We start from the raw sequence: 19,464 nt of genomic DNA on the forward strand, positions 1-19,464 counted from the left end.
GAAAACTTTCAAACTTTAAACAGTAGCCAGTTTATGCACATCAGGATGAGGGTAATGCAATAAAACTCTTTGCTTGGGTTTAGGAAAAGGCATAGCAGATTGATGTGAAGGCTGCAGGCCATTTACACCGTTTGAGAATTAAACTGTCAACAAATACACCACAGTAATCCAATTAGAAAAGGCTTTTTGCATCCTGACAAGTAAGCATAGCTTGAAGATTAGCTGAAGGACATATCCTCCAGATAAAAATCCACCTATAGAAGTTAGCACACCTCTTCAGTGAGTCCTGTGAATCTGATATAAACTCCAGATTTCCAACATTCATCTCCTGTGACTTGGTGACATGGACAGAATATAATCAACAGAAACACGACAATATTTAAAAGTTTAATAGACTTCAGCTTTTGACTGTGTTATATAAAAATGTAACTTTACTCTGTTTTTATTGTTTCAGTTATCTTCTGGAGCAAGCAGTCATGCAGTTGTGCTATCTGGGCCATAGCCTCAGGTCCAACCCAGCATCACTTGGGTCCAGCCATAGGGATGTGGCATGCTGGCCCCATCCCTGCACGCATTAACAGTGAGCCTTGCCACAAAAACAAGCAAGGACCCATTTCAACATGCACAATAAATCTCTGAGTTAAACACTGCAGGTGAGTGTTTAAACACAGGCTTCTGCTGAGAGTCTGTGTCAGGAAAGAAATGTCTTTCACGGGGATCTCCCCCAGGTTTCCAGCCGTGGGCAGCCCAGGAATGGTGCAGAAGAGCTGCTTCAGCTGCTCTGGACTTGCCACTGACTGCTTTTATGTGACCTGGAAGAGGCGAAGATGCTGTGCCTCAGCTTCCCATCCCTTTGGTGAGGGGGACAACACCCTCTTGCTCAAAGGGGTGTCTCGGAGGCTTCCTTTGCTGTTAGTAACTTTTGCACAGTCCATAGCGATCCTTAGATGAAAAGTGGTTTGTACAGGTACAGCTTGTAATGATCTGAAGTCATAGCTCTCTGACAATATATATAGACCTAAAAGCAAGAATTTTGCCAGGTGATACCTCTTAATCTGAATATCCAAAACTAATACTTATTTTCAGGAATTCATGACACAGAATGGACATCATGCTAAAAGGAGAGGAAGGAAAGTAAGTATCACAAGTGACTGCTGTGCTCTTCAAATGCAGCATGCACTGCCCAAGAGCAAATGGAAGACTTATTATCCATGGCTAATTGCAAAGAATAGGTTGTATGGGTTCCTTATATGTTTAGATACCAAGTCAGCTCATGAGACGACATCTGGGGTTCATTGCTTTTTGGCATGGGTAAATGCAGTGGTCATATGTGGAAACTTCAAAGCACTGAGAGTAAGATTTATGAGACGCTATGTCTCGCAGTACATAGCTGAGTGGTGAAGATCATAAAAGGAGAAAATGATAGGCTTTTCCAGCTTTTGAACGAGTCATGCTCTGAAAAATGTTTGGAGGAGTTAGGCTCTGCTTCTGGACCATCCACTGAACTGCTTACGGGGTCCTCGCCAGCCGGCCAAGTGCTGCGGGCCCCTGGGGGCTTGGAAGGGGCCACAGGCTGGGAGGAAACAGAGGTACCCGTCTGTACGCAACCGCTGCCAACCACAGGGACACAGCTTGCCATGTCTACACCAACGGAGATGTTCGCTTATTCAATGAAGGCAGAAGAGGGCTTTCCTCACAAAAATTTCATGCTGATGAGACAGAGAAAGTTGAAGACTGATGGAAAAGACTGTACTGGGACATCTGTGCAGAGAACAAAACTAAGGAGTACTAATCATAAGGAAGGATCTTATAAGCAAACAATCATTTCTCTCTCCATCAGATGTGAAAAACTTACCTCAGCTGCAGAGAGCAACAGGTCCACAGCAATCAAAGGGAAACTGTGTTGCAGTTACAAAGACTTAGTTTCACTACAAACATCAAAACAGCATGGCATAGCACTGCTGAAAAAGAAGAAAAATTTCAAGACCTGCAACGTTATACAGACCTTCACTGGGGTGCAACCACACTACATGAGCCTTCTCACGGTATTGCCATACAGAAACTGTAAGGAAAGGGAACCAGGTATACTCCTCTGAGGCACCAAGAAACAAAGAAAGTTATTAAAAGGCTGATAGTCAGCACTCGACTTTTCCTGCATCCAGAATCAGCAGAAAAATTCCATAAAAAACTGTTAAGACTCTTGCGAATGGGGAAAGGTACAGCCTTTAAATTCTGAAAATGGTGCAAATCACCCAGCGCCCTAATAGATGTAATTAAACTCTTGAAAATGAATATACTATTTTTAACAGTATTAGACCTTGCCACTGTTTTTGTATGTTTATTATATAAATGCACCTGGAATCCAGCAGCTTAACTTTGAAGACCTGGACTAAGGGACACTGTTAAGGCAGCAATGATACAAAACATTTTAGTGCCTTCACTGCATTGCCTTAACATTTGAATGAGGTATCAGAGAAATGACCCACGAAGTTGTCCCATACTGTAGACAATATCCCTACATTTGTGGGAGTGTTTGGGAATGACAGACCTTCTTCTTTTGTGTTTTGTAGCAAAGACAAACGTGGTCATGGCTGTTTGAAAGTGCTGGCAAAGCCCCACAACCCTGTGAGGATAATATTTGTTCAGCCTTGCCGTTGCAAAACCATGGCCTTTCATAAGCTAAACAAGGAGTTAAAGATGCAGTAAGGAACATGAAGGAATCAAATGAAGGTTTGCTGCACAGGATTTTGGCTGTTACACACCTGTGATCCCACTGCTCCAGCGGAGCTGCAGAAGTGTAACCGAGAGTGGAATTTCAGACCCTCTTGCCCAAGATAAAACACTCATTACAGCTACTCTGGCTGCCAGGTTTCTCTACTTGAAAGCTGAAATTCTCCCAAATAAATCTCTCTGGCCTGAAGAATGAGAATCTGGTATCAGTCTGAGCTGGGAAATTACTGTCTGAAGAATGGATATAAGTAAAGATAACACAGAAGCAAATCTTCACATTTCCTTTTACTGCTCTATGTTTGCAAAAGCCAAATGCTGAGAACTTACTAAACAATACGAATAGGGACTTCTGGCACGATGCTGTGAAAACAGCTATAATTACCTTCTCATGACACAAAGTCAGAATTCATGGCGGCCAAGTTAGATATCGTGATTCCTCATGTCAATATGGTATCACAAAAATAAATTAGGAGGAAAAATGTGTAACACGTAAAAGATCTCTAATTGCTGTATTTGATTACTAGAAGATTTACAACCACCTAAGATTTCTCCCCTCTCTGAAGCGAAATACAAGGAGAGATGCAGAGGATATGGGAAATTCTCTGATGACCTTTTTCCCCAGAAATTGCTCCTTGCTAGGGGTTAGGTAGCAAAGGAGACAGAGAGAATGCCCTGTGCTAAGGAGAACTGTGGGAACATTAAATCTCTTCCTTATTTCAGGGGTTGGGTTTTTTTTACCCCTTGAAGTGCTTTTGTTCTATGACAATTACAGTTTACTTTTTGGGAGCACAACCACAGAGGAGAGCGGTTGCAGCAGCTGCTGAGCAGAAGGACCGCGGGCATCGAACTGCAGCGAGAGCTGCGGGATGACCCAGCGATGGCAGGAGGCACCCGCTCACAGCAGGGCAGGAATTGTGGGAATTCACACCCAAAAAGGTGGCGACTTATAGCTGCAGTGGTATATCCTATAGGAGGCATCATTCAGGAACCGCTGTGGCAACCATGCCTCCAATACCAGTGTGGATGACATGATGCATTTGTTCTTCAGGGATTTGCCCCTGGGGAGTATGGACAATTCCACCTCTGTCCAAGCCTTCACCTATAGTTCATCTCAGCTGCTTCTGCAGCGCTCAAAGATACATGAAATAAACCTGGAAAAATTACACAGGCTTTCCACAGTGTTCAAGTTCATTGAATTTGTTTACTTAACTTAAATTACATCCTTTAACCCCTTATCCATGCACATAGCTCCCTGCCATCAATGGCACGATTGTTAATGTGTACATTGTTCCCTTCTCTACACTAATTTGTATATAAAGAAAAGAAGTTAAAGGGGTCGCTATTCTGAAAAAAAAATAATGATTAAAAATATATGTCCTTCTTCACCCGTGTCCTTACACCACAGGAAGTGAAGCTAATTCCAAAACACCCCAAACTAGCCAGTGATCAGGTTTCAGAAATATCTTGTAGAAGCTCAGTTTACCTTTGTGCCCGTAACAGAAGACTCCTGAAGACAGAGAAACTTTCATCATGTATAAATGACTAACAATTACATCAAAACAAATGGAGGGCTTCAAAGCGGGGTGGAAAAATGGGGGGAAATTCCATCTGATTAAGATAGGACATAATTATCTTCTACAGGAAATAAACGCTATATTTTTAGCAGGTGACCAGTCAGATAGATTCAGTACAGGGTTGTGATTGTGTAGTGATTTCTCATCGAGTTGCAGCGTATCTCCCCAGAGAGATGACAGATCTTAGTATTTTCTTGTAATTATTTTTCTACATAGGCTCTTAATTGGGAAATTGAACCATGAGAGCTCCCAGAGCAGGCTGCATTTCATTGACTATTACCATTCATATTTCATCTTTTACAATTAATTAAAGATTCATAAGTACCTCATACTGGCATGTTACTACACTGAGTTAATACCACGGCAACATTTCGGTAATACCAGAATCCCAACTTTCAGCCTTAGCAATTCTCTGCTCATTCCGATTTACGATCACTGCGTTCTGTGAGCCAATACACACTGCTGCTATTGAAACCAACCTATGCTGTTTAAATATTAAATAGATATAAAATCAGGATCGTTGTAAACAATAAATATTTATATACAAGTGGAAAACACAGTATTATGATTAATTGCTACAAACTGAACTTGCAAATGGATATGAATGTATTTAAAGAAAGGACAAAAATCATAGGTAAAATAAAAGTTCTTAAGGGAAATGGGGACAAAATTCAATAATGCATCTTCATAAAATATTTCTGGTAATAGATTACTTGTTGACAACATTTTCCACCTCGTTATGTAAAGGGGATGAAGATCAACCGACTGATGACCACCATATGTGGGTAAGTGTGTCAGGTTTGATGGAAAAAGCATTCTCATACAACGTGGAGCCTAAAGGCACTAATGTAACATAAACCAACCACAGAGTAGATACTAAATTTCTACTGCATTCATTCAGCAATAAAACAGAAATATTCAATAACATTTGTATCAATTTACAAGGTAAGGGATTCCAGAGCCCTCTTGATCATGGTTGGGTGTGTTTTCCCCTGGCCAACCTGACTGTGATCACGACCCGAACTGTCCTTCCAAAGAATAAAGTGTTTCACTGAAGCGTAGTTAACTCTGAAACCTAAAGATCTCAAGGCCATAAGCAGCGCTCACTCCTTAACTTCTGATCACTTTAATACCCTGGCAGCAAGACAGTTAATTTTTAACTCAACAACTATGCACTGAAGATACAGTTACAGATCAAATCTTTCTTTGTGTATGAATAATATGGTGCCTCTCCTCTAAATATGTACTGTGTCTGTTCTGACTACAGCGTTAATTATTAAATACGTTCATCAATTATTAATATAAGATTATTCTCTTTCATTTTTAAAGTGTATTTAGCTTTTTTTTCTGAAGATTCCTAGCAAGGCACCCTCAAAATGTGATGTAGGAATGCATGTCATTTCAAAACCTAAGACATGGATAAATTAATTCTATTTATATGCATATCTTTGTTTAATGAAACTTGCTACTTCTAACCATTCTTTTTTACAGTATAATAGTACATAAACCTGTTAAATGAAATCAACTGGTCATAAAAACTATTTTGTGATACCTAATGCTGCACGTAATTTGCATTAGCTATATGTAATGGATAATGGACTTTATAATGTATTTCACTGTGGAAGTCATTCATGAGAAGCCTGGCAGGAAAATCACTCCTCAACAAAGACCAAATATCCCAACCACCTCACAGCTCTATTCAGGGTTTCACCGGTCAGGAAAAAAGTTTGTCTGCATCTCCTTAGGAAGGTCCTGCTGCCCTAAGCCCCGCGCTGATCTTGCGGAGCATCTTCTCTCCCCCTTGCTGGGGAAAGCCCAGCTCAATTGCTGCTGCCATGTCCCTGCTCACTGACTCCTGGCTCCTTCCACCGTCGCATTTTTAATTACAGCCCTGAGCCAAAAGCCACGGGAAGTGAAGGAAAACCCTTCCACCTAGAGGGCTGGATCCAGCCTAGTAGGCATACACATCATCTAGATATTTTTACACGGAGACTTAAATAATTTATGTTTTCAATTTTTTATAACTTCAGCAGTGAGAGGCAGTGTTGGGAACAGCCCCCTCTGCTTCACCCCTTGTTTGTGAGGGTCACAGAAGACATTGCTGAGCCATCAGCATGAATTACAGCTGGCAGCACGTCAGTGCAGAACGCTTAACTGCGTGTGCAGTTTCAAAACATAAATAATCCCACTGACTTTACTGAAGCACCAGAAAACATTCAGCTAATATTCTTCCATAACTTCTCAAGAATATTTGAGAAGCATCACTTTGATCTTTATTAGCTGTGAAGTCCATGATGAGGCAAAGTACGTTCCTCAGCAGGCTGCTGGAGACAGGCCTGGAAGCAGCTACGTCCTTCTGGAGTTTATCTGGACATATATGAGAGTTTATCTGGACATATATGATGTTTACCTGGAGTTTATCTGGACGTATATGATGATATGATACACTGATAGCTATAAACGCTTCAGAAGGGACAGGCGAGGAAGGAGAGGCGGTGGGGTGGCCCTGTATGTTAGGGAGTGTTTCGATTGTCTAGAACTCAATGATTGTGATGATGATACGGTCGAGTGTTTATGGGTAAGGATGAGGGGGAAGGCCAACGAGGCAGATATCCTGCTGGGAGTCTGTTATAGACCACCCAACCAGGATGAAGAGGCGGATGAAGCGTTCTACAAGTGGCTGGCAGAAGTCTCACAATCGTTAGCCCTTGTTCTCATGGGGGACTTCAACTTCCCGGATGTCTGCTGGAAATACAACACGGCAGAGAGGAAACAGTCTAGGAGGTTCCTGGAGTGTGTGGAAGACAACTTCCTGACCCAGCTGGTAAGGGAGCCTACCAGGGGAGGTGCCTCGCTCGACCTGCTGTTTACTAACAGAGAAGGACTGGTGGGAGATGTGGTGGTCGGAGGCCGTCTTGGGCTTAGCGACCATGAAATGGTAGAATTCTCGATTCTCGGTGAAGTGAGGAGGGGGGCCAGCAAAACCGCAACCATGGACTTCCAGAGGGCAGACTTTGGCCTGTTCAGGACGCTGGTTGAGAGAGTCCCTTGGGAGACAGTCCTGAAGGGCAAAGGGGTCCAGGAAGGCTGGACGTTCTTCAAGAAGGAAGTCTTAAAGGCGCAGGAGCAGGCTGTCCCTGTACGCCGTAAGAAGAACGGGCGGGGAAGACAAACGGCCTGGCTGAACGGGGAGCTCTTGCTGGGACTCAGGAAAAAAAGGAGAGTTTACCGCTTGTGGAAGAAGGGGCAGGCGACTCAAGAAGAGTACAGGGATCTCATTAGGTCGTGCAGAGAGGAAATGAGAAAGGCAAAAGCCCAGCTAGAACGCAATCTGGACGCTGTCATTAAAGACAACAAAAAATGTTTTTACAAATATACTAATGACAAGAAGAGAGCCAAGGAGAATCTCCATCCTTTATTGGATGCAGGGGGGAACATTGTCACCGAGGATGAGGAAAAGGCTGAGGTACTTAATGCCGCCTTTGCCTCAGTCTTTAACAGGCAGACCAGTTATCCTCAGGGTACTCGGCCCCCCGAGCTGGAAGACAGGGATGGCGAGCAGGATGAACCCCCATAATCCAAGAGGAAGCCGTCAATGACCTGCTACGCCACCTGGACGCTCACAAGTCTATGGGGCCGGATGGGATCCACCCGAGAGTGCTGAGAGAGCTGGCGGAGGAGCTCGCCAAGCCACTCTCCATCATTTATCAGCAGTCCTGGTTAACGGGGGAGGTCCCGGACGACTGGAGGCTTGCCAATGTGACGCCCATCTACAAGAAGGGCCGGAAGGAGGATCCGGGGAACTACAGGCCTGTCAGCCTGACCTCGGTGCCGGGGAAGATTCTGGAGCGGTTCATCTTGAGGGCGCTCACAAGGCATGAGCGGGACAACCAGGGGATCAGGCCCAGCCAGCACGGGTTCATGAAAGGCAGGTCCTGCTTGACCAACCTGATCTCCTTCTATGACCAGGTGACCCGCCTAGTGGATGAGGGAGAGGCTGTGGATGTGGTCTACCTGGACTTCAGTAAGGCCTTTGACACCATCTCCCACAGCATTCTCCTAAAGAAGCTGGTGGCTCATGGCTTAGACAGGTGTACTCCGCGCTGGGTAAAACCCTGGCTGGACGGCCGGGCCCAGAGAGTTGTGGTGAATGGAGTTACATCCAGTTGGTGGCCGGTCACGAGCGGTGTTCCCCAGGGCTCAGTTTTGGGGCCGGTCTTGTTTAATATCTTTATTGATGATCTGGATGAGGGGATTGAGTGCACCCTCAGTAAGTTTGCAGACGACACCAAGTTGGGCGGGAGCGTTGATCTGCTCGAGGGCAGGAAGGCTCTGCAGAGGGACCTGGACAGGCTGGATCGATGGGCCGAGGCCAACTGTATGAGGTTCAACAAGGCCAAGTGCCGGGTCCTGCACTTCGGCCACAACAACCCCATGCAACGCTACAGGCTTGGGGAAGAGTGGCTGGAAAGCTGCCGGTCGGAAAAGGACCTGGGGGTGCTGGTTGACAGCCGGCTGAACATGAGCCGGCAGTGTGCCCAGGCGGCCAAGAAGGCCAATGGCATCCTGGCCTGTATCAGAAATAGTGTGGCCAGCAGGAGTAGGGAAGTGATCGTGCCCCTGTACTCGGCACTGGTGAGGCCGCACCTCGAATCCTGTGTTCAGTTTTGGGCCCCTCACTACAAGAAGGACATTGAGGTGCTGGAGCGTGTCCAGAGAAGGGCAACGAGGCTGGTGAAGGGTCTGGAGAACAAGTCTGATGAGGAGCAGCTGAGGGAACTGGGGTTGTTTAGCCTGGAGAAAAGGAGGCTGAGGGGAGACCTCATCGCTCTCTACAACTCCCTGAAAGGAGGTTGTAGCGAGGTGGGTGTCGGTCTCTTCTCCCAAGTAACAAGCGATAGGACAGGAGGAAATGGCCTCAAGTTGCGCCAGGGGAGGTTTAGATTGGACATGAGGAAAAATTTCTTCACTGAAAGAGTGGTGAAACATTGGAACAGGCTGCCCAGGGAAGTGGTTGAGTCACCATCCCTGGAAGTATTTAAAAGATGAGTAGATGAGGCACTTAAGGACATGGTTTAGTGGGCATGGTGGTGTTGGGTCGACGGTTGGACTCGATGATCTTAGAGGTCTTTTCCAACCTTAATGATTCTATGATTCTATACAAACTGGAGCTGACTTTCAGTACTTCCCGTAAATGTGTATTATTGCAGTTTCTTGGGACCATGAACCATCCTCATGCTCTGCGCTTGTTGACAACCAAGCATTGACGACCTCCTGCCGAGGCCGCGCACCCCCACCATACCCTGGTACAAGGGGACTGCTAAGGGGCCAGGAAGGCGTTAACACGCAAAACCATGAACCAGGGGATGGTCCCACCTTTTTCCTTCCAGATAAAAGGAATATGTTTGCATAAAGCATTTTGAGAAGAAACTCACACAATGTGAGCTGCTTCAGCAGCTGTTGGCCCCCTGCATGGCCTGGAGCAATGCATGGTTCCTACCACCATGTGTGCACTAAGATACAGGACTTACCCTAAGTGACACGGGACTTACCCTACATGATGTGTAACACTCACAAGCCTTCTCCCGACCAGAAGGCAGCACCAGGAGTTTTTCTCCCTTTGACTAAGAATGTCAGCAATTTCAGCTTGACACAGAGCTGGCCTGGCTTATGGTCTAACCTATAAATCGTGGGTCAAAGATAAGATAAACACATACCAGTGTAGTCCTCATAGCATTCACAAGTGTAGCCCCCTTCTCGGCTCCGGCACAGCCCATTGCTCCCGCAGGGGTTGGAGTAGCAGAGGTCAATTTCCGTCTCACAGTAGTCGCCCGTGAAGCCTGGGGGGCATCGGCACCGCAGCCCATTGATGGGGTGGATGGGGCGGAACAGGACAGTGTTGGAGCTGATGAACGGGGCCGAGCTGTCAAACTTCAGGACAGAGACGCACTTCATGTAGTTCTCACAGGGCTCACGCAAGCAGATGTTATCATCAAAGGGCAGCACCCTCTGCGTGGAAATCATGGTCAGCAGGGTCCTGTTGAGGTAGATCTGCTCCTGCAGGTCCTCGGAGGGGAAGAACTTGTTTCGAATGCCACCGGGGAGCAAAGCCGAGAAGGTCACGTTCAGTATATTGGAGCTGACGTCTGTGTCATTTTGGATGTTGAAAACAAAGATGCCATCCTTGGCGGTAGAGAGCACTGTCGCCACCCCCTCCACGAACAGGGACAGGAGGGGAGAAAGGAACCTCTCCTGGGACATGTTCTCCAGCCGCACCGTGATACTGTTGGTGAGCATGTCGTCTGTGATGATGGTGACGCGCAGGGTGCAGACTGCCGTGACACTGTGGACACCATCTGAAGGGAAGAGAGAAAGATAACAGCGACGTCAGAGAGCAGGCTTCAACCTAAGGACAAGGAGGCTCCCACAGCCTCCTGGAAATAAAACAGACATGCGAGGCATTTCAGGGCACTGGGATGGGAGAGGGAAATGTATCAACCTTCTACAGTGATTATCAATGCCTTTACTCAGGAAAACAAAACAAAATCTCCTAAGGATTGCAACTCAAAGGACCAGAGACATCTTGAAGAGCCCAGAACACCTGGAGAACATCCCAGGCAAGCAACTGCCAGGGCCAATGAGCAAACGGACAGCCTGAGAGCCCTAGGATGGCCAAGGGGAAGGGGAAGGGGCCTCTCATGATAGCGACTGAATGGATCTTCATACACATCACTGCTAGTCTATAAGTGGTGCTGGGAAGCTGCTGCTTTTCACAGCACAACACCAAAATTATCTTCTCCAGGCGTCGTCTCAGGCTTAAGGAGCCAGAACTATGCACAGACAGAGAATTGTGACCAGAGCTTTAGATAAAAGTCATCTAAGGAAACGTCTTCACATTTGAACACCTGAACTTCTTCATTCCTCACCAGAAAAGCAGACATTTAAAAACTCTTCCATTTTACCCTTCCTTTAAAGCATTTCGGATATTGCTGTGGATGTTCTGCAACAAAACCCATAATTATATAAATATAGCACTAATACCTGACACTGGACTGAGAGATGCCACTGTAAAATCTCAGTACACCATGAAGCTTACAGTAGTACTGTGAATGGACAGAGTCTAGAGCATTCTATCATTATGAAACATAACTATGACACAGTGAGTGCTACAATTAATCCAAATTCATTGTGAGCATGGAATGGGAAGTTGCATCATCACTAAAACCAAACTACTTAGTTTAATTCTGTCTCCTTGCTAACATTAAGGACTGATTAAGAAAATACAGATTGCATTGCAGAAAATATGGTTAGTATTATAGCAGCATCTAGAAATCCCAGGAGAGATCAAGACTGGCTTCTGATAGGAAATATTCCTTCTCAAAGATCTCATAGTGTAAATAAACAACCAGAAATGGGGGTGAGTTCATCTCATGAGCGAGATGAACTGGTTAGAGTGGCCAATATCAAGCCCACAGGGGGGTTAAGAACTGAATCCAGTTCCCCTAGGTCCCAGCTCAGTGCCATAGCCTTGGCACAAAGTATCCCAGAAACAACCGTTTCACAAGTGACCTGCTATTACATTTATTTCAATTAAACCACAAGGTACGTGCGGAAATGGATTTTGAATCACATCAATGTAAAATCGCAGCAGAAACTACAATTAAATCAATCTACACCCAGTGTGAGATCAAAATTCTAATAGCATGGATTGCTAAAGGTCATTTTCCTAGGTTTACTATCTCAAAGTGAAAGTTTATGACCCATTACGGTCTCTTATAAAAGGTCTTTCAAGAACCGAAAAATCAAAATGGCTCCTTTCCTATTCACTGTCATTGCTACACCTCAAGTGCTGTTTTGTTTTAAAAAGAAATGTATTATTGGAAGATTTTTCCTCCAATGACTTAGTAGCAATACAGTAAATTACGGCAGCATAATTAACCAAGTGGCTTTTGACTCCCTCCTCCTGATCAGGTTATCTGTAAAAGCTCAGCTGTTGACTTTTTTCCACACTGAAGCAGCTTTTAGGCAAATAGAAAAATCTTTTCTCCTGTGTGCTACTTTACTACTGCCTAGCTAAAACCAAACAGTCAGAAGAGGTCATTATGCGGGGTGATCTGTTTGATGTGCCCCTCACAGAAGCTCACGCACCAGCTTTCACTTTCTCCCAAGTTTGCAGAAATCTTTATCTCCTCTTCCTCAGACTCCTTCTAGAAACGCGTAGTTTCAGCCTCCACCAAGACCCAAAGCAACCTTTTAAAACGATGGCAGGCCAAAATCCTCATTGCAACGTCCTCCTCCTCCTGCGCTGTCTGTGGATTTCTGGCCAACAGACAACACAGGATGCATCCTATTTTCATAAATGACATCCTCAGACTAGTTTACCCACTTCTGTCAACTGCACAGCTCATTCCCCTGAAAGGCCAGAAGCAGAACAAACTATTCACATTTTTTTTTTTCCTAAAGCAATTGACATTTGCCTGCCTGTCCCATAGGCTGCCTGAACTATTTTGCTATTTGTTGCACAATACGTTACAGAAGTTCTCTCATACCAGCGAGAATGCTGGACAATGGGTCCTTTTCTTAAGAAAACACTATGATCTATAGTCCATGGTATGTATAGTAAGAAGACAAAATACGATACACTGTCTGACAACGCACTAGAGTCTACAAACTGTCATAATCAATATCAACTGTCACAATATGCAAGAGCTTCCCAGCATTCACAACAGCTATTCTGACACAGTTAATAAATCACTGGAAAAAGCCCGGTGTCAGATACCGCACAGCCTCCTTGTTCTGCAGCCAGCACAAAAGAAAACCGGGCACAGACGTATAGCTGCAAAATGAAGTTGTGTTTTAAAAGCCAGTGCGGCTTTGTGCAGCCCTGTTGCAGAGCATTGAAATAAAAAAAGAGTAAAAAGGAGCTAAGCATGTGTACTATAGGCAACAAAAGAGCGGCACGGCTATACAGCCTGCTGCACAAGCGCCTCTTTCATATCACCAGTGAGTCTGAGAGCAGCATCATGGGATCCGATCATCTATTCATTCAGAAATTCATGGAAAGTTGAAACAATCTGTGGTTTTATGGGACCGAATTAGTATCTATTCTACTTTCAACAGACAGCATTCGCTTTGAGGGCTGGAACAAGTGCAATAAAGAAAGTGGAAATTTTGTCCTCATCTTTACTGGGAATTGAAATAACCCCTAAATAGATGATAATATGTGTTTTGAGATTCACAGGCGAAATACTCCATGGAAGTTTCAAATGTTTACTGCCAGAAATGTGAGAAAAATATTAGGAAGTACTATTTTATGGAGCAGTAATACTTTATGTCCTTTCACTGTCTGACATGCCCACCATATGCAGCTATCTGATATACACTCACAACCAATCTGTTATTCTGCTAAAAAGGCTCTAACAACCTGATTTTTCAAAGGTCTTATGATACAGCTATAAAAAGTCCCTATTATGTTTTGGCAGATGCAAGATGGCTTCAGTCAGGGGTGTGAAACACCCTTCAAGTGATGCTACACAGGAGGAACTCTGGCTACACTTTACTCTTTGGAGCAGACCTTCGCACAGATGAATACGTACACATATGCAAGGCTTAACTGTCACTGGTTCTCACAGCCATCATCTGCTTGGTTTCAGCAAACCGGCTGGATGCAGGAGTCTTCCTGAAGGAGCTCTAAAAACACGAGCCGTGCTGGCAGATGGGACACATAGGCATCTGGCTTGAGCAGACAGCCTGGATCTTAGCAGGCCAAGCCCCTGCCACCCAGATAGCCTGAGAAAAGGGAAATGCAGGACGGACCAAGGAGGAAGATAGGATTTCATCTGTCCTGTTGCAGGATTGGCTCCTAAAACCCTTGTACCAATGGCTTTTGCCACTCTGTCCTCAAGTTTCTCTTCCGTCGAATGGGGATAATGGCACTTACATGTACACTGTGGAGTAGTGGGTGCAGATGCTGAAATGCTGAGATACTGGAGTAATAAAGGCAACATAAATATCTTAAATCATAAAAGGTTATTTCACAAGCTGTTGCAGCCCAGTTTATCAAAAACAAGGTGGAAAGATTAAAATAAAAGACTCTTAGCATCTCACACGTCAATGTGGACAAAGAGGATTCTGGACGGCCGGGTGGCTACACAGGAGAAGAGGTGTTCATTACAAATGCAGTCCCTGCACACTGAATTTATATCCTGGCAATATTATTTTACGTATGCTTTCTACAAAAGAAATCTCCAGAAGGTGGAAATCAAAGCAGACTGTTTTGTCTTTTCTGTCATTGTCATTGCTGAATAGGCTCCTTAAAAACAGAACTACCCATCTTCATCCTCCATCAAACTAATGAAAAGATTTAATAGCAATCACATACCCTGCTGCATGACAAAGGAAAAAGAAGACAGTAAGGCTGACAAAAGCTTCAACATCTCTAAAATACAGTAATAACTAAGAATTTATTAAATAGTCATTGTTTCATGATTACCCTTACTTTACGACAAACCCAATCAAATCCGAGACTTTAATCTCAGCTTTCTATCTTCTGGCAGTCCATAAACCAAAGAATTTTATTAGCTAGAAATGTAAACACAGCAAAGTTTAACTGAAATGCACATTTGGCAATGGCAGTACCTGGCCAGAAAGGATCTTTTTGTTTGTTTTTTAAGTTGGCAGAAATAAAATAATTAACACTTTTTTGGTTTATTATATACGAAGGTCTTAGGGCTGCATATCAAAGCTGAATATTTTATATAAATACTTTAGCATCAGAGCTTTTTTTCATAGATAGCCCAACCCACATCTACTCTAATTCTGCTTTATAATGCATCTGGAAGTAACAGATGTCAGAGTTTACGACAGCCATGCAAACTCCTTGGCTAGCAAAGCGTAGAAGAAGGACGCTCCATAGGTTCAAATAACCTCTTGCTCTTTCCAGCTCGTAAGAAGCAGGCATGCCCATAGGTAGCAAACATAGCTTGGTAACGTGCCTTTGAATGATAAAACCTCCACCCCCCATTGCTTCCAGCCATGTCTTCACATATGGGAGTTAATACGCACCTAGTCCAGTACTAAGCCTTGATTTAATGATGAGGATGCCACACTTTTAGCGTCCTCTCCACCACCTGGGTGGCAGTAGCACGTAAGTAGCACCAGCTCATAGCAATGGAGACTGCAGGCAATACTTGGCTGCCTGAGCAAAGCTGGAACCCAAACTACGCTTCCTGCTGAGCAAACAGCAGTAAAAAATCAGCAGACGTCCATAAAAGTGAGATGTATAGTCCTGCGCTAAGCTTCAGTTTGCCTCAGAAAGTCTGCAAGTCTTACAGGGCCGAGTCTCTTCCTTGCATTGTGCTTCCACCACCACGGAAACAGATTTAAAATGCATAAAACATCAGTGTATTAATATCATCCCTTCCAAACCACAGCTGTAGGCACTACAAAGCTTCACTTCTATGAGTAGAAATGAGAAGTCTACAAGCATCCATAAGAAAACTCTTTAAAATATTTTTTATATTATGGAAAAGTTCAGGGGCTTATAGCACAGAGAAAATATCCTGAAAGAAAGTAAACTGCACAGAAAATGGCGGGTGCGAACCGAAGTAAGATGCTTTGCCAAAACAGCAGAAAACACTACCAGAAAGGAAAATGAAAATAGGCATAACTGTGAATTTACAGAGACCCTACCCCAGGGTCTTCCCAGTTAGCGAACAGCCTCACTGGAGAAGTGTTTCAGGACAGAAACTGTGTACGTGACCCCAGTTTGAGTGCCTTCAGGGCACCTTGGCAAAGGATGCGAGGGCTGGTGTTGGCCTTAGATCTCTGAAAGGCCAGAGCGATGGGCAGCGGCAAACGTCTGCTGTGCATCCCTAAGTAGTTCCTGTTTTCTGGTAGGAACAGATGAAAGTACAAATTTCTCTTTTGCTAGAGAAAAGTGATACTAAATGGTGCAATAACAGAAAAGTAATGTCCTTGAGATACACACCTCCTTTTGGAAAAACATAAACATATTTTGTATAATGTACTATCATTTCTTAGGCACTAATGGATTCTGTCAAAGCCTCCCTTTCGTTGGGATCGGAAAAGCTGCTGCTGAGCAATTTCTTTTTTATATCAAGTCCGATGAAATGACACGGAAATGATTCCCCTTGGCCACATGAAGCTTATGTCATTGCTTTTGTCCTTTCATTTCAGACTCCCAGTCTCAGCTTTGCGCATTTAGGAGCACTGACTGCCAAGACAAGTTGTGAGCTTTGGAAAGGATATATAAAAATAATTATCTATTATTCACACAGAACCAAAGGTTCACGTTGGAATCACTGCTCTGAAGAACGTCAAAGCCCAGGTCTGCTCCAAACCCCATTAGGTCAACAGGAAGATTCCCACTGACTTCAGCGGGCTTCGATCCTGGCCAAAATTGGGCCTAGAGCCTAATTCCTTGAGTCCTTGCCAGTGCACTTGTGCAGAACTTCATTCCCGACCCGGCAGGCCCAAACAAGAGCAACAGTCTGCCCAGAAAAAGGCTTAGGGTTGAAAATCAAGATGGCAAGAGCAGAAAGCAAAAGATGAGGGATGAGCAGGGCAAGCATGCAGACAGTAGAAGCATGCAACATGAACTGCATAGCACGAGTTGTAAAGGGTTTGCCTAAAATCAGGTATCTGAATCCGTACCTTGACATCTCTCAATTTCCAGGAAGGATGAGCAGCTGCAGCCCCCCTTCTGCAGATGCTCAGTTTTAAAAACACTGGCCAATGTTACCCGGCGTCCTTTGAAAAAAAGAGGGTTCAGAAGGGCCACAGGGAGGGGGAAGAGAAAGATGGTTTATGTTGTGTTATGGGGGGGATTTTAGACCACAAGGCAAGGTAAAACAGAAGGCAGCTGAGCCACACGGGGTATGCAAGCACACCAGCAATAGGGGCTCAGTCCTGACTGAGCTACACAGGAGGGGAGTGTCCTGGGGAAAAGGGGGGAAAAGAAGGTATCTGGGATTAACTAGTCCAAGGCTGGAAGATTGCCAGAGGACAGGCAATTGTCCACGGTGGCACAGAGTGAGTGCCTACGTATGACTGCACCAGTGACCAGCTCTCCCTAAACCAGCGTTAACCACACTGCCTCCAGCACCATCCTGCTGCCACTGCGGCAGCTCAGAGCACCTGAGGGGTCTGCCCCGGCCCACCCAGGACACGGGGTATGTACCTGGGTTGTGGCTATGCCAGCCCGTGCCCTGCCACTGCACTGCCCCATGACAGCGTTAGCCACACCCGCACCTGTGAAATGATGTCGGGGTCAGTGCAAGCAAAGGATCCCAACAAGTCTGTCCAGACACTTCCAGGCTAAGTGTCCTGGTTTCGGCAGGGATAGAGTTAATTTTCTTCATAGTAGCTGGTACAGTGCTGTGTTTTGGATTTAGGGTGGGAACAATGTTGATAACACACTGATGTTTTAGTTGTTGCTGAGCAGTGCTTACACTAGTCAAGGACTTTTCAGCTTCCCGTGCCCTGCCAGCGAGAAGCTGGGAGGGGGCACAGCCAGGACAGCTGACCCAAAGTGGCCAAAGGGATATTCCATACCATGTGACGTCATGCTCAGCATATAAAGCTGGGGGAAGAAAAAGGAAGGGGGGGATGTTTGGAGTTATGGTGTTTGTCTTCCCAAGTAACCGTTACGCGTGATGGAGCCCTGCTTTCCTGGAGATGGCTGAACACCTGCCTGCCCATGGGAAGGAGTGAATAAATTCCTTGTTTTGCTTTGCTTGCCTGCGCAGCTTTGGCTTTACCTATTAAACTGTCTTTATCTCAACCCACAAGTTTTCTCACTTTTACCCTTCCGATTCTCTCCCCCATCCCACTGGGGGGGAGTGAGCGAGCGGCTGTGTGGGGCTTAGTTGCCGGCTGAGGTTAAACCACAACACAAAGCCACCTCTAATGCTCACAGGCTGCAGACGCTCTTAAAAATACTTCAGGTCAAACTTTAATGTACTTCTTTTTGCAAGACGAGTCATCCCTTCATCCTGACCAAGATGGATATCTGGGACACCTGGGGAAGGTGGGCATGGGACTTGGGGCTTGCGACTCACGGCAGCTCTCACTCCGTGGTCCCCTTGGCAGCAGCATAGCAGTACTAGCTAAATCAGACAGCTAAAAAACCCAAGCTGGGGGAGGAGAAACTGTACATAAAGCAACTGTGAATTCCCGACACGTAAGAGAAAAAAACTGATTTTGGCATCATTATCTTTAATGTAGCCTGTGCTGTTCAGGATTATTTACTTTGTACACAATACTGAAAAGAAAAAAAACATATTTTGGTTTGCAGCTTGAACAGGGGATTAAGAACAAATTGATGCCAACTGGATTGCTCAACATTGTAGAAGATTGCTGTTAGCTTTTCTGAAACCAGCACCTGCAAGCTGAGAATTTTGAAATGCTAATTGGGTTGATAACACTAGTCTGGGGGAATATTTCTGGACGGTGGGAAGTAAGGCAAGTTGGATCTCCTGGCAGGAATAAGCACTCTTGAATTCTGACTGCAGCAAGGCTGCAAAGACACCTAACTCCCCCAACACCCTCCTGAAGCATCACCTCTTGCTCTTCAGGTACCTGGTGCACACGGGGTATAACTGCTGTGGGGGATGAGATGCAGGCAGGAGAAGCTGGCAGGGATGCAGCAGCAGCAAGGCGGGCAGGTGGAAACAAAGACCTGTCCTGAGCAGAAAGCACAGGGATGAAGGATACTTAGAGGGAAGTACGATATGTGGGAAGATAGCGTGAACACGTTAATAACCAGCTCCTTCCAGACCATTTTACTGACGAGGAGATTTCCCTGCTAGCTAAAATGCAAACTGATTTTCCTTCCTGGGCTCTGCACATCTCCGTGTACCTCAGCTGGTTTTCCTTGTTAGCAAGGACTGGCAAGACTCCTCTACCTGGCCCTGCTTGGCAGTGGGGCTGAGCCTGCCCCAGTGTCGTGGCTCGGGCCAGTTCCCTGCCTGCCATCACCAGCAGTGCTCCCCTGCCTGGCTCCTGGCCGCACAGGCCCTTGGAGGGGATGCACAGCCCAGGAGCCCACCCTGCTGCTGCTCCACAGCCAGCAAGTGAGCTGCGACACAGCTTTTAAACTCCAGCTGAAGAGGCAGGTTTCCATTTCATGCTAATGTCC

At 45.3% G+C, this 19,464-nt stretch overlaps 1 protein-coding gene across 6 annotated transcripts in view; it reads right to left on the reverse strand.

Annotated features, from left to right (window-relative positions):
* Window positions 1-19,464, reverse strand: part of CELSR1 (cadherin EGF LAG seven-pass G-type receptor 1) — a 179,480-nt gene that overhangs the window by 97,591 nt on the left and 62,425 nt on the right. For all 6 annotated transcript variants that reach the window (XM_076328940.1, XM_076328944.1, XM_076328959.1 and 3 more), the window contains exon 2: window positions 10,022-10,660. In XM_076328940.1, the coding sequence (XP_076185055.1) occupies window positions 10,022-10,660 (639 nt within the window). The remainder of the gene's footprint in view (window positions 1-10,021; window positions 10,661-19,464) is intronic.

The sequence above is a fragment of the Aptenodytes patagonicus genome, chromosome 1 (assembly GCF_965638725.1).
Source record: "Aptenodytes patagonicus chromosome 1, bAptPat1.pri.cur, whole genome shotgun sequence".
In the NCBI taxonomy this organism is placed as follows: domain Eukaryota; kingdom Metazoa; phylum Chordata; class Aves; order Sphenisciformes; family Spheniscidae; genus Aptenodytes; species Aptenodytes patagonicus.